Source organism: Gymnodraco acuticeps, unplaced genomic scaffold (genome assembly GCF_902827175.1).
Source record: "Gymnodraco acuticeps unplaced genomic scaffold, fGymAcu1.1, whole genome shotgun sequence".
Lineage (NCBI taxonomy): Eukaryota > Metazoa > Chordata > Actinopteri > Perciformes > Bathydraconidae > Gymnodraco > Gymnodraco acuticeps.
Window position 1 is genome coordinate 2,010,367 of NW_022990699.1, and position 15,784 is coordinate 2,026,150.

The following is a 15,784-nucleotide window of genomic DNA, read 5'->3' on the forward strand; positions in this document are numbered from 1 at the left end:
ACCCTTTATGAATCCTTTATAAGGGTAGTCTTATTGTGAAGTGGTACCGGTATTTCTACGTCATGGTGAGTTTTGAGGTAGTTCTGTGCTTGTGTAATTACATTTTCTGTCCACAACGTGTCAGACTCTGTCTGTAATGGACTGCATTGTGCAAACAGTATACTGCTGCAAGGAAGAAAAGTTTACCAGATGTCTGTAGGGTTAGTTTATTTTATTTTTGCACTTGCGTTTAAAGTTTACTACAGGGCAAGTGCAAACCTGCAATATATTTGACTACACAACTAGCTTTACACAGTATTTCTTATTTCTGGAGCACAGTTTCTGCAGTTTCAGCAGTAGATAGCACCATTTTCTACTGATTAAGCTTTTATAAAGAGTTTGTAACTAATGGTTATGGCATCATTAATAAATAAATTATTGATCCATTATTAAATATCTAAAATATCCAGGCATAAGTGGGACAAATCAATTGCATGTTAACTATGAAATCAGTTTTACGTTTGTAGTTTCTTGCCACTAAGCATGCTGGGAATTGTAGTTGTAGTGTGTGAAATCACATTTGTATTCCTACGCACAACAAAAGTCCACAGACAGTGCCATGGATAGAACAAAGTCAGACCAGAGCAACAAGGAGACATACGACAGCCAGAACGATGAGAGTCTCCTGCAGTTTGACGCAGAGACCGTCAAACTTCTCGTGATGAGAGGAGATGAACTATTTCAGTGTGTGACAGTCTGGGAGGAAAGATACAGCGCTCTGGAGGAGGAGATGGAAACTAAAGAGGCTCAACACAAGCAGCAGCTGGACGAGAACCTGGTGACCATAAACCTGCTGAAGAGAAGAGAGGAACAACTCCTTCAAAGCCAGGAGAAGTCCACCAAGGACCTGGCTGAGAAACAACAGAGCTGGGAGAGTGAGAAACAAGGCATGAAGTATGTAGTGGACAAGAAAAACTACCAGGCTGCTAGAAACCACACCTTGGAGAGCGAAAAACAAAAGATGGAATGGAAAGTTAAAGGGGTGATGAAGCACAACAGTCAGCAGACCTTTAGAATCCAAACCTTGGAGAAGGAAGTCTAAAAGTTGGTGCTTCAGTTGAAAAAGCAGGGAGAAAAGATCTCTGAAGACCAACAACCGATGGAGGCCAAACTAAAAGAGGTCTCTCAGGAAAAGGACGACCTGGCAAAGAAGAACCTGAGCTGTGAGACTGAGCTCAAACAGGTGGAGGCCAAATTAACACAGGTGGAGGAGGAGAACGATAATCTAGCAAAGAACAACAAAAGCTGGGAGACGGATGTCAAACAGCTGAAAGACCAGATGAGAGAGAAGGAGGAAAAGTTCTCCAAAGACCTGGCTGAAGAACACCTGAGCTGCGAAACCAAGGTTCATTTGATGGAGATCATATTACAAGAGGAAGAGAAGAAAAGTGACAACATGGTTCACAAAAACCTGATCGGAGGGAATGAATTGAAAGTGGTTCAGGCAAAATTAGAAGAGGCCAAGGAAACCATGAGGAACCTGGTCAAGGAAAACCAGAGCAATGTCAAACAGAAGGACATGAAAGTCCAGCAGCTGGAGAACGACTTGGATGAGCAGGAGAAAAAGTTCTCTGAAGATTTGGCCGAAAAACACCAGAGCTGGGAGACTCAGTTAAAACAGGTGGAGGCTAAATGCAAACAGGTGCAGAAGCAGAAAAATCATTTGGTCCAGATAAAAAAAAGCTGGGAGACGGATGTCAAGCAGCTTAAAGACCAGATGAGAGAGCCGGAGCAAAAGTTATCAGAAGACCTGGCCGAAAAACACCAGAGCTGGGAAACCAAGGCCAGTTTGCTGGAGACCGAAATAAAAGAGGTCACTCAGGAGAAGGAAGACCTGGCTCAGAGACTTCAGAGCCAGGCAACTGAATTCAAAGAGATTCAGGCTCAATTACACAAGGCAGAGAATGAGAACAACCTGATCTGGGAGACAAAAGTCCAACAGCTTGAAGAGGAGATGAAGGAGCAGAAGGAGAAGTGCTCCAGAGACCTGACCCAGAAACACCAGAGCTGGGAGACCGCGGTTCATCTGATGGAGACTCAACTGAAACAGGCGAAGGACGAGAAGGACGACTGAGCTGGGAGGCTAAAGAGAACAAGATGGACAACGAAAAGACACTTCTGGAGGACCTCTGTCTTCACATGAAGAATAAGAGCAGAGGATTCTTCGCTCGCAGGAGGGCGACTGAGGAAAGGGACGTCGTTTTGCAGAAAATGCTACGCAAGATGCGAGAGAAGGAGATGAGTAAGAAAGCAAAGGGGGAGAAAGAGGAGATGGAGGAGGCTGGACGTCAGTAGCTGCCTTTTCCTCCCCTCTTTCCCTCCTCCATTTCCCTCACCTCCTTCCACACCCCTTACTGCCTTCCCGTTTCCATACAGGGTTTTCTCCTGCACAGTTTTCCCACAATCTGTATAATAGATGTAAAAAAACTCACTATTAAGTCCCTCCCCATTAACTGTACCTACTTCCTGCTACCTCACCCTCTCTCACCTTCCTCCATCCTTTATTTACTTTACCTACTTCTTCCATACTTTCCCCTCACTTCACCCCAAACTCTCTCCTCCATTTCCTACATCACCCTCTTCCTCCCTTCCAATTTTCATATTTAGTGTTTTTTTGTTGTGTTTAGACTTGATTTAAAAAATAAAATGTTAAGTAAATGTATTATGTGTATTAATTACTGCATGACATGTTGGTTACTAAAGTACTGGTATCTGTTCTATTTGTGATTTAAACAACTTTGAATTTAATAAACACAACAACAATAAAAGATGTTTGTGCAGATTGTTCTTGGTCTTTCTACTTTTAGGTTCAATTACATTGTTTTGTTTTTGTTGTTTTAAAAAAATGTGGTGATTTCATAAGAGCTGTTAAAGTATTCAAATGTGTTTATCAGGGTTTATTTAATGTATATTATGAATTAAATCTTGTTGGGTTGGATCAATGTGCTGCTGCTGGTCTCTCTATATTGAGGTGAAGTTTCTGCTTTATGCTGATGATGTTTATGTTTTAATCAACACTGAATTTCATAAATGAAAAAACCCATGGTTTCTTTTTGGCTTTGTTTTTGTTTTGTTTGTCTACCCTCCCTCCCAAATGTAAAGCGTCTTTGGGCTCAAGAAAAGTGCTATGGAAATACAATGTATTATTATTATTAAATAGAAGATGTATGTATTTATAGTTCTTTGTGTTTTTATATTTGTCTCACTGTACACGTTCAATCCCATTATGTTGTCATTGTTGTTTTTATCAAAGGTGTTCATTTCATACAAGCTGGTCCAATATTCTTGGACTCTAGTCCTCAAAACATTGAGTTTAAAAGATGAAAATGTAATTTTATCAACGGAAACATATAGTGTCAAAATATAGAAAAATAACAAATAACAAGAATGACTCGAGAAACGACATATGTGATGTCATCTTAATTGAACAACACAATCATTAAATGGTTCCCTATTATGTAAAATGCACTTTTAATGTCTTTAAACAACTGAATTTCCCCACGGGGATTAATAAAGGTCCATCTTATTTTATCCTATTTTACAGAAGCATGTTGCCCATAAACTACATGTCCCACAATGCATCTCATTTTGTGACATGCGCACTGAAGAGACTTGCAATTATTTACCCTAGACTTCTGCTTTCAGACGTAGTTAATTATGAAGTTATTACCCTATCCAATAAAAATCCAATGCAGAGGCAATAATATAATATAATACATTATTTCATATATATTATGTATTTATATATGTATATTTATATAGTTACAATCGGCCCTTTGAGTGCAACCATAATGCTAATGTAGCCCACGATGAAATTGAGTTTGACACCCCTGCTCTATAACATTATTTTGTGTCATGTTTTTCTTTAATTCTCTAAATGCATTATTTCGCTCTTCAACAGCAACAGGGTGAGATTGAAAAACAGGACAGATTCACACAGATTAATAAAATGAAGGATAAATCAAAGATAAAAATAAAAATAACTATAAAATTAGAAATTAATTAAAATAAACATATATAGATATACTGTAAAGTAGCATGTAACCATATAATAAACTTATTTTATTCTTTACAAGCTCTTGCGGGCAGAGGCGCGGGAAGGTATTTTGAGTGGGGGTGCTGAGGTGCATGGACTCCAGTGAACACTATTACGGGCACTATAGAGCACGCTCAAAAGCGCGAGCAGAGGTGCTACAGTGGAATTTTCTACTGCAACACTCCCCACATGCAAACACACAGTATACACACGTGACTGTTACAATGAAGACTCAATAATCAGCTCACGGCATATAGGCAGAGGTAAAGTGCTATTTTTTACGAGTGGGGAGCGGACCTCACTTCCTCTAGGGGGATCCGGGGGGATGCTCCCCCGGGAAGATTTTTTTAAAATATTGAAGTTAAAAGCATCAATTTGGTGCACTTTGAGAGCAACCTTAAGAGATCTATGGATACATCTCTCAACACCATATGAAACACAACTGTAATCAGATGTTCTTTTTCTTTATGGATATTTTACAAATCACTCCCCTTTCAAACTGTATTCTTGTTTTACTGCCATATAGTATTTCATAACTGTTTTTCCTTTATTCTCTTTTTTTATAACGATAATGATCATATGAAGGTGTGCCGCGGAAATAATCTTTTGAATAATTTGTGACCAAACCGTTTGAGACCCACTGAGATAACTTAGACTAAAGTTAACTATCTAAACACAGAGAGTCCTTTAGCTCACCTGAGCCTCTGTCTGTCATGAGAGGACTCTCCTCCAGCTTGTTGTGGAACAAACAGCTCCTTATCAACAACTCTCTCTCTCTCTCTCTCTCTCTCTCTCTCTCTCTCTCTCTCTCTCTCTCTCTCTCTCTCTCTCTCTCTCTCCCTCTCTCTCACACACTAAATGCGCTATTTCCACTCACACACACACACACACACACACACACACACACACACACACACACACACACAGAGCCGAGCTTGAATGACACAAGCACACTTTTATTTCCATGCAACTCTCTGATTGGTCTGGTGTCTTGCCTCTGTTGCATTCACCGAACACGGGAAATTACAGTCCTACCGTCCTCTCTAGTGTCGTGATGAGGTTCAAGTAAAGCACGGTTAATGTATTGTATTATTGAGGTAGAACTGTACGGGGCTACAGAAAAAACATTCGGGGCAGGCCAAAATATTATTTTACCAACAATGTGGAATGTATTGGCTACATATTACACAGATTATGCACAGCGGGAGCAGCAATAACCGTCAAATAATAATTCAGACAGGGGAGCTCCGCACCGCCTGCCTGCCGCTAGGGGGTGCTGCAGCGCCCTCAGCACCCCCCTTCCCGCGCCCATGCTTGCGGGCCACATAAAATGAAGTCGCGGGCCGGATTTGGCCCCCGGGCCTTGAGTTTGACACCCCTGTTATAGAGTATCAAAGGAAAAGGGCAGCTGCTCGAAGGACAATAAAATATACAAAAAAGAGAACATGGAGAGAATTTTGTTCTACAATTGGCAGAGGAGTAAAATTAGGTGATGTGTGGATGGTCCATGTTTAAGCGGATGAGTGGGAAAAGGAAATCCATTACAATTCCAGCTTTGGTTGATGGGGAGAGACTAGCAGTGACAGATAAAGAGAAGGCAGATATGTTAGGAAGGACACTTGCAGCAGTACATAGTGGGGAACATCTCAGTGATATTCATAGGCAGCAAAAACAGCAGTTACTAGCAGAGAAAGAAAACGTGAAGGAGAAGAGACAGGATAATAGGTCAGCTCTTGATGTGGAATATAGAATGTCAGAACTCAAAATAGCCTTACAAGCAGGGGCGGACTGGGACTAAAAATCAGCCGGGCATCTCGACCGGCCCACTTCGGTACCACTAGTCAATTATCAACGGGGGGTGGGGGGGCTGCTACTGACTTATCCAACCGGCACACTTCGGTACCGCTAGTAAATTGTCAACGGGGGGGGGGGGGGGGGGGGGGGGGGGGGGGGCTGCTAGTGACTTATCCGACCGGCCCACATCGTCCGACCGGCCCACTTCGGTACCGGCCCATCGGCATTCGTCCCGAACGACCCGATGGCCAGTCCGCCACTGCTTACAAGGTACAGGGTATACAGCCCCAGGACAAGACCAGCTATGTTATGTTTAGACAGTTACCTATGGAAAGTATGACAATGGTGCTGAGTCTTTTCAATAAAATCTGGAGAGAAGGAGATATGCCAAGTTTGTGGAAAACAGCAGTCGTGCTATGTACGATTGGGTAAGGGCCTTTTTAACAGACAGGACATTTATGGCGCATTTCCACTGCAGCGGGTAGCCCCGTTTAAGCGTCCTTAATCGTCCTCAAGCGGCCAGGCCAGTTTTTGGTGGCCTTTCCATATAGCGTAGCACCGGCTAGCGGGTACTTTTTCCGGCCCCATAAAATCGTGGTTCTATCAGGCCAGGGCCAGGGCTGAACGAGTGACGTCAACACTCTCGACTGCTGATTGGTCAGAGAGAATCGTCACAAGATCGCGTGCGAGATCATCCCTAGCGTCGCATATATATCTAGAAGCAAGCTTGCAGCATTTTTATATAAAAAAATGTACACCAAGAAACAAGTAAACGATCGCTTCCACATCCTCCATTGTTGTGTGTGTTTTGTGAGCAGAGTTGGGTGTAACTCGTTACAAAGTAACGCGTTACTGTAATACTATTACTTGTGTCGGTAACGGGGTAGTGTAATGCGTTTATAATTCAGTAATCACACTACAGTTACTAACATTGCCCCGACACGCGTTACTTCGTTACTTTTATAAAATCAGTCATAATCACTCTGACAGAGAAGAGGGGTTTCCGCCGCAGGTTTATATGTACGTAATCTCCGCGACCGCGACTTGCGCGTCCACATCTCCACGTGCAGTGCTGCATAAACATGGCTGAGTCAGAGTTACGGAGCCTACACACGGCGGCGTGCGTTGCCGCTTCAACGCTTCTGCCCATTCACTTTGAATGGGGTGACGTCACGATTCGCCGAACTGCATTGTGGGAGCAAAGCGTAGCTTCTCTCACGGTGCTCGCTGCAAAAGTAGAGCAATGTTCTATTTTTGCCGCCTCGACGGAGGCGTCAGCCAATCAAATCCCGCGTATGCAAATCTGACATTACAAGCGCTAGCCAATCAAACCGCGTGTATGTTGGGAGAGCCAGACCGCAGTTATTTCCCATATGTAAAAAAATGGAGGAGAAAAAGATCGTGGCGGTACTATATGACCAGTGCTTGAATTGGAATGAAAAAGGTGCCAGTACTCTAAAATCAGCAACTTTTTCAAGTCAATTTTATATATACAGCCCACAAACAAGAATTTGGCTACTATAATGCTGGTGGGTTTGTCTCTATTACTACTGTATATTTTAGAAAGGCTCACTGTACTTAACATTTTTATGATAGGCAGCGGATATGGCTAAAGCTCAGTAAGGTCAATATTAACTGAAAATATAGCAATCAAAGTCTAGATCTTCTGCTGAAGGACACATGAAGCAGAGACCTTTCAGGTGAGAGCCCCTCTGGTGGTGTTCAACATTAATGACAAGGAAACAAAGCTCTGGTCAGAAACATTTTTTATAAAAAGCTTTAACAAAATTAAGTATTTCTGTACATTTTGAATGCAATCTAACTTTCCAACTCAGAAAACGAAAAACGAAAAAGTGCCAAAAGTCTTCTCACATGGCTGAGCTGCTTTGCAATATACTTCACCACTGAAGAATACAAATATGTATAAAGTAAACTATGATGCAATCTAACTTTCCAACTCAGAAAAATGATTAAAGAGCATGAACAAAGAAACATGTAAAAACAAATGCAAAATTTGCACAATCTAAAATGAGAAACTGTAACTGCAAGTAACAAAAGTCTGAGCCATGGTAAAGAGTTACATTGAACACCAAGCTGATCAGATAACTCCCTGGTTGGTCTGAAGTCCTTCTATCTCCAGGATCTGTACAAATCGGCACATTATGCCAAAAGTCTTCTCACTGGGTGAGCTGCTTTGCAATATACTTCACATTGTTAGAAAAGGCTCCAGAAGGCCTTGGGGACATCAGTATCAGAGGCTGGAGCTGGACAGGCTCTTTCATCAGCACTTCTCCTTCCCTTTGCCAGCCAGGACCTCACATACTGTTCCGGATTGAACTGTCCTAGTGATGGTCCATTACATTTAATGAAAACCAGGCTGGACAGTCGGCTGACAGAGAGAGCATTCCTTTTTGCAGTAAGGATATCGTTCATGCAGCTGAATGCCCGCTCACACTCACTAGTGGAGACAGCGATGGTTCGGACTGCTTTCAGTAGAGGCTCCATGGCAGCAGGTGTACGGGATGCCCTGGTTTCCTTGTATTCGCGAAAGCCCTGAACAGTCTCTCTTCTGTCCACTTTCAGCACTTCGCACAAACGTAGCACCTCTACGTCCCCATACTGTACGTCTAACTCCTCTTCAGGCCAACTTCCAGGATGGATCACTTTCATGTCCTGGATTAGCTGATTGTCCCGGGCCTCCCGGCCATGTAATGGGATTTCTCTTGTGCTGACATGAGAGGAGGTTGTGGAAGTCATTCTGTGTCTCAGATTCTCTACCATACTGCGGAAAAACTGACCTGCATGAATTTGTACAAGCCTGCCATTCTCACGCAGGGCAACACCCTTGAAGGACTTCTCAGCTAGAGCTGTATGAACTGTAGTCATGTGTGGGCCAGGCATGGTGACCATGGATTCAAAAACTCGTATTTCTCGAGTTAAGAGCCTATCTGCTGTAGGCAGTGTCATTTCTCTTTTTTGGAGTTGCCGAGAGAGGTCGCTGAGCTCTGTGAGCGCATCGTACATCAGTCCCAGATTGCTGACAAACGTTGCAGATGTGAGCCACATCATCCAGGCCCTTGTACTTTGCTCTGTCTCTGGAATCCCTGCTCGTGTCGTTTTCAGCATTTGTGAAGTGATCATGAAGCACTCGGTAGTTTTCCCAGACTGCTCTGACGCTCCTTTCACTTGAAGCCACCCAGCGGATGGACAAAACACGCCCTATCACCAGGAGACGCTGTCCGACTGCTTGCGCACACTGCGCTAACTGCCTCTGATTTTTGGGGGAGGCATGGAACAAGGAATAGAGTTTGTCAAAAAAGATCTGGAAATGATTGAGCCCTGAGACCTCCTTGACCACATCCCCAACTGCCAGCTCTAGACGATGATTGGAGCAGTGCCACACAAACAGGCTTGGGAATTTACTACACAACTGGGTAGCAACGCCTGTTCTCTTCCCTAGCATGACTGAAGCCCCCATCACATGCAAAAGAAACGAAACACTGACCTAAAAAGTCCTCGTTAAAATCTCTTCCAAGACACTCCATTAACGCCTTTGTGATGTCATCAGCCGTTGTTCCATCCAACTCGATCAGCTCCCAAAAAAAACGTTTCGGGCTCAGCATCAGCTAATGCTGAGCGTAGACACACAACAAGCACCGTTTTACCACTAATAGTGGTAGATTCATCGACCAAAACACAGAGTTTTCTTTGGTTTTCTGTAATGTCTTTTGCCATTTTTTTTCTTCAGCTCATGAGCTATGTGGTCGATGATTTCGCCACAGGTTTTATTGGAGTGCAAAACCCTGCCCACGTTCAGCCCATTCAGTTTCTGTACATTCAAATCAATTGGCATGTCTGTGAATGGCCGGCTATGTTTTCCAATTTTATATGCCGTTCGAAAAACTCTGATAGTGGTGTCTAATTCAGATGTATGCATAGACTGCACTTGATGTTGAATAGTTTCACGGTGAAGCAGATGTAAGGATGTCAGCAGCTTTTACATGGGCTTGTGATTCTTTATGTTCTTTGATTTTTTTTTCTCAGGCTAGCTTGTTGTTTGCCCTTGTCAAACACCGAAATGAGACACTGCACACTCACCCCATTCAGTTGGACAGTTTCAGTCCTTGTCCAGTGTGTATTCCCAAAGATTTGACATCTCTGCATATCCGACATCCTAGCTTCTTATCTTTAAGAAGGAGCCATGCATTGGTCTTGCAAAAATATTGCACCTGGTCCGTTGTCCAGCAGTCAGGTGCATCGCTTTGCCCGGTGTTGTTGGTGGTGGCAGTTGCTCCAGCAGCAGCTAACGTTAGAGGCTCTGGAGAATGGCGGCGGAGCTAGTGCTAATGCTAATGCACTAGAACTTGGAGCAGGAGGATCAACCAAAGAAAGCTCCCCATCAGACACAATTTCCAACACAGGCACAGCATTCTCTGTATTTGAAGTTTCTTCCGGCGACAACCGCTGTCTTTTTGCACTTTTATAATCCACGCTAACATTTTAGAAATGCTAATTTGTGACGTAACTTGCTTTCCTTCTCTCGGGGGCGTGCCTGCTCTGTTCTATCACTCTACATAGCCACCCACTGGGTGGGAGTTGCACTGCATAAACACAACACACGTGCATCTAGGTATGTAAATTGTAAAGCATTAAAAACATGGTTTACTAACAGTTTTCAGTATGTTGTTACTTCGGCATTATTATTATTATTATTATTTTGAAACGTGTAGGCTATTACTATTAAATCACGGTTAAATAGGTTAATTTTGACATAGTCGTTTCCACCACAGTTTTTACATGGAGAAGATAAGCCCCGCCCCCTCTCCAGCACGTTCTGTTTGAATGACAGGAGTAAACAGCTGACAGCCGCTGTGGAAACTCCAGCGGTTAGAGCGATGAGAATGTCCGTTCGGCACCTCATGACGCATCTACTGAGTACCGGGCGGCGTATATATATATATATATGGATGTATAATAAGAACGGCGGGAGAATGTTGAGTACTGGCACGGTGCATGAGTACCGGAGTACCGCCAGCATGCCGGTACTGAGCAAGAAGTGCCGGTACTCCATGGGTCAGAACCAGAAGTGCCGGTACTGCGTACCGGTGAGTACCGGCCCAATTCCAGCACTGTATATGACCAGTCCCTCTTTACATACAGGGATACAAACCGGAGGAGCCAGGCATGGGGGGAGGTGGCAGAGACAGTGGGTGACACTGGTAGGTTTTCGCCTTTTTGGGGAGTTTATATCCAGTGTACTTCGTTTGAATGGACAGCTAGCAAGCATAGACAGTATATTTAGCCAGCATGGATGTAGCATGAATGCTTTGCTTTGTATGTCCCGGGCGGGACATTCATGTGATTGGTTGTTGGTCGCGTTGTTCGTAAAAAATCCCCAAGCTTCAGACACGCCCACCGCCAAGCGGTAACGCACCCCGCCACGGTCCACACTGCAGCTTTAAATAAATCTTCAACCGCTTCCAACGCTTCTCTGCCCATTGACTTTGAATGGGGATGACGTCACTTTGCCTCGCTTGTCGCCGAACTGCATTGTGGGGGAGCGAAGCGAAGATTTCCAGGATTCAAAAGTTGAGCAATGTTCTACTTTTGAAGCTGAGCTGGAAGCGTCAGACAATCAAATCCCGTTTATGCAAATCTGACAGTAGAAGTGCTAGCCAATCAAACCGCGTGTAAGCAGGGAGAGCCAGACCGCAGTTCATTTCCTCATATTCCAAACGAGAAATTACGGTAGCAAATCACCCGGTTCTTTACAACCAGAACTATTAACGGGATACAAACCGGAGGAACCAGGCATGGAGGGAGGTGGCAGAGACAGTGGGTGAAATTGGTAGGTTTTCGCCTGTTTGGGGAGTTTATATATATATATATATTGCTCGCATAAAATCCTCGGTTTTTTTTTGCTTTGTATGTCGGGGGCGGGAGATTCATGTGATTGGTTGTTGGTCTCGTTGCTCGCAAAAAATCCCCAAGCTTTCAGACACGCCCAGCTCCAAGATTTTCAAGATTTTTGAAAAGCTGCAGTGTGGACGTACCGTAAGCGATAACTTTCGAGGGGTGGAGGTATGCCCATTATTTTGAGTTCGTCCGAAGACTTGACAGGAATGTGACGGTGAGGTGCAAACTGTGTCCAGGCCAGAAGCTGTTATCCACTGCTGTAAACACCACGTCAAACCTAAACAAGCACCTGCAAAAAGCACATGCTAAGGTGAAGCTAATAGCTAAGGACCCCCGAACCCAGGATGTTGTGAGTGCGCTGCCGCCGACTCCGAAGCAGCAACAAATAGAATTTGGAGGACCGGTAACCAAAGCAGAGATGGACAGGCTTGTAGCATCCTTCATAGTCGAGGAAATGTTGCCCATTTGCACAGTGGAATCACTATCTTTCAGAGATATACTGCGCAAAATACAGGTAACAGGAGACAGAGGACAGCCATGGTCAGACAGGAAAACATTCAGGAGCTATCTGGATCAGTCGTATGCGACAATGGAAACTGAACTAAAGAGAACATTTGAAACTTTAGAATTTGTGTCTACCACTGCTGACATCTGGACTAGCCACAATAAAAGTTTTTGGGGAATGACAGCACACTGGATTGACCCACGCGATTTCCATCGTGAGAAAGCCGCAATTGCTTGCAAAAGGATTAAAGGACGACACACATATGACGTTATTGCTAGTGAAATTGAACAAATTCATTCAAAGTTTGGACTTTCACACAAAGTCACCGCCACTGTCACGGACAATGGATCCAATTTTGTCAAGGCTTTCAAGGTGTATGAGCAGCAGCATCCAGCATCAGATTCTGACGAGGGAGATGATGAAGTAGATCAGGGTGTAGCCTTCACAGATGTTGGAGAAGTGCTGTCTAGCAAACTAGAACAAGGACAGTTTTCTCTACCTCCACACTTGAGGTGTGCGTCACACACACTAAATTTAATTTCAGGCAATGATGTTGAAAAATGGCTTACATCAAACACCGAGTCCAAATCGGTTTACAGAAGTGCCACTGGAAAGTGTTCTGCCCTTTGGACTAAAGCAAGCCGTTCTACCGTGGCATAGATCTCGTCGAGGATACGTGCAGAAGGAAACTTATCGTGCCGACATCAACAAGATGGAATTCATTCCATGATGCCCTATCCCGCATCACTGACATCCCCATCCCAGAGTTAAATATTCTCTGTAGCCGACTGGGTATTAAAGCCCTCACTGAACGGGAGCATCAATTCCTCAAGGAATACTGTACCGTCCTGAAACCACTCACAGTGGCGTTGGATATTCTGCAAGGGGAAGACAACTGCTACTACGGCTGTCTTCTACCAACGTTGGCAATTCTGATGTCTAGGACATTGGCACTACAAACTGGGCTTTCCCGGATGACAGCAGGTCTGCTATGCCATAGTAACGGTAAGCCGAACATAAGATTTGAAATATCAGAATGCATGGATGTTTTTTTGTGAAGCTGCAGATTTATGTTAACTAAGCTACATGACACTTGCACTTATTTTTCACCAAACACTATCCCATTAGGCTGTTTTAAATGTAATCCTAAATTAGGCTCATGGGAATGTGCTGCACACTTTTAAGTGTGATGACTTGATGTAGCCTATGGAAATATGTTGCTGCCTGATGATGATGATGATAAATAGGAGCGTATTCCCTCAAACAGCTGCCTGCATGCAATCTGCGATTTTGTTTAGCTATAGGCCTCTCAAGTTACAGTGTAGCCTAGCTGACCTATCCATCTTATCCAATATTTCTATCGTAGGCCATCAAGAGACGGTTTGCACCCGTGCTTGACAGCAGAGATGCCCTTCTTGCTGCTGTGACGTTGCCAAAGTTTAAAGTGCGATGGTTTATGGAGGAGGGAAGGAGAGAAGCTGCACGGGCGCTGCTGACTACAGAGTGTCGTTCTGCACCCGGTGGTGTGGAGCCGGGTGCGTCTCATCAGGAGTCTGCCGCCTCCTACAGCACGTCCGCTGAGAAGGATTTCTTTGCCTTCGATGAGATGGAGGGAGATACAGCTTCCTTAAACTCTGATCCCCTGATCCCACCGAAAGCGTCTGCGCTGCGGCTGCGCCGCGCTGCGACCTCCTCCTGCGTCCTAACCCACCAGGCGCGTTTCAAAACGTTGCGGAAGCGGAGCGTCGTGTGTGCAGCCTCGCAGTTGTTGGATGAACATTCCACTTCCTGCCTGCGCCGCGCTGCGTCAAAAATAGGATTCATCCTATATTTTACCCCCTAATCCCACCAGGAGCGTCTGCGCTGCGTTGCGCTGCGGCTGCGGCGTTTTTAGCGATCGCGGCCACTCTAGTCAATGGGTGCTATTCCACCAGACACGCTGCGCCGCGCTGCGCCGCGCTGCGCCGCGGCTCGAAGCGTCCCAGAAGCTCCTCGCCGCAAGGAATTTCTAAAATATAGGATGAATCCTATTTTTGACGCGGCGCGGCGCAGGCAGGAAGTGGAATGTTCATCCAACAACTGCGAGGCTGCACACAAGACGCTCCGCTTCCGCAACGTTTTGAAACGCGCCTGGTGGGTTAGGACGCAGGAGGAGGTCGCAGCGCGGCGCAGACGCTCCTGGTGCGATTAGGGGGTTAGAAATTCCTTGCGGCGAGGAGCTTCTGGGACGCTTCGAGCCGCGGCGCAGCGCGGCGCAGCGTGTCTGGTGGAATAGCACCCATTGACTAGAGTGGCCGCGATCGCTAAAAACGCCGCAGCGCAACGCAGCGCAGACGCTCCTGGTCGGATTAGGGGGTGAGACAGAAGTCATTGACTATTTTAAGTCGGGGTCAGAGCTGGCAGTCTTGAGCCGTTTCCCTAATATAAAGCGCATCTTCCTGAAATACAACACCGCTACTCCATCGAGTGCGCCGGTTGAGAGGCTTTTCAGCCTAGGCAGTCTTGTGCTAACACCAAGAAGAAATCGGTTATCCGATAAACTATTTGAGAGACTCCTCCTAATGCGTTATAACCACTGCTTCAGTGACAAACACATCAAATAAGTGTGAAGTGTTCAGTCTGAGATCATGAGAGGGAGTGTGGCCTATGTTCACAGCCAATGCCACTTTGGCCTATTTTCGCTTTTGATTGTTATTAATGATGTTAAAAGGCCATATTGACTATATTGTATATTTTTTAGCTTACTGTTCAATTAATGAAGCTCATGCTTTAGGTTGTGTTATTTTTCATTAGCCTTTAGGCTATTTGCTAATAGGCCTTTTTTTTGTTGAGGCAGTCAATATTTGTGTATTTAATGTGTTATCAAGGCCAACCTCTTATTTAGTTTTATACAGGCTATTTATTTGTAAAGTATTTGTTTATTTTGCCAGTGTCACATCACATTGATATGGCCCACTTGTTCCGTTATTACAATTTTTCTCTTGAAATGTTCTTTAAGTTTCACAGACTTTTAGCTTGTTGTGGTAGGCTGGTAGCCTATTTTATTAAAGAGCATATAAAAAGAAAGACTTGTGTTATATCTTCCTTATTGCAATAGTAATTGGGGGTGCAAGTGGAGTCTCGCAGAGGCAAAACTGTGGCGCGCTTACACTGTAGGTGCGCCGCAGTCTGCGTGATCTGCCTGTAGGGAGGGGCGGGCCGGCCCTGCGAGTAAAGTAACGAGTAAAGTAACGAGTAAAGTAACTAGTAAAGTAACGAGTTACTTTATGTAGAGAGTAACGAAGTAGTGTAATACATTACTTTTTTTAAAAGTAATATGTAATATGTAATATATTACTTTTTTTTAGTAACGACCCCATCTCTGTTTGTGAGTTGTGTCGCATTGAAGATGACGCCACTGCAGTTTTACCCAGCGTCGCTCCGCCCAAAAAGCCCGCCAAAAAGCCGATCGCCCCGCCTACACTGCGTTGCTACCCCAGGTCCTAAACTGTAAT

At 44.5% G+C, this 15,784-nt stretch overlaps 1 protein-coding gene across 1 annotated transcript; it reads left to right on the forward strand.

The window, feature by feature from the left end:
- Window positions 1–1,065: 1,065 nt before the first annotated feature.
- On the forward strand, window positions 1,066–2,926 carry LOC117555713 (putative leucine-rich repeat-containing protein DDB_G0290503). The gene has a single exon (XM_034230677.1). The coding sequence runs from the start codon at window positions 1,139–1,141 to the stop codon at window positions 2,111–2,113; it is 975 nt and encodes a 324-aa protein (XP_034086568.1). The 5' UTR covers window positions 1,066–1,138; the 3' UTR covers window positions 2,114–2,926.
- The last annotated feature ends 12,858 nt before the right edge of the window (window positions 2,927–15,784 follow it).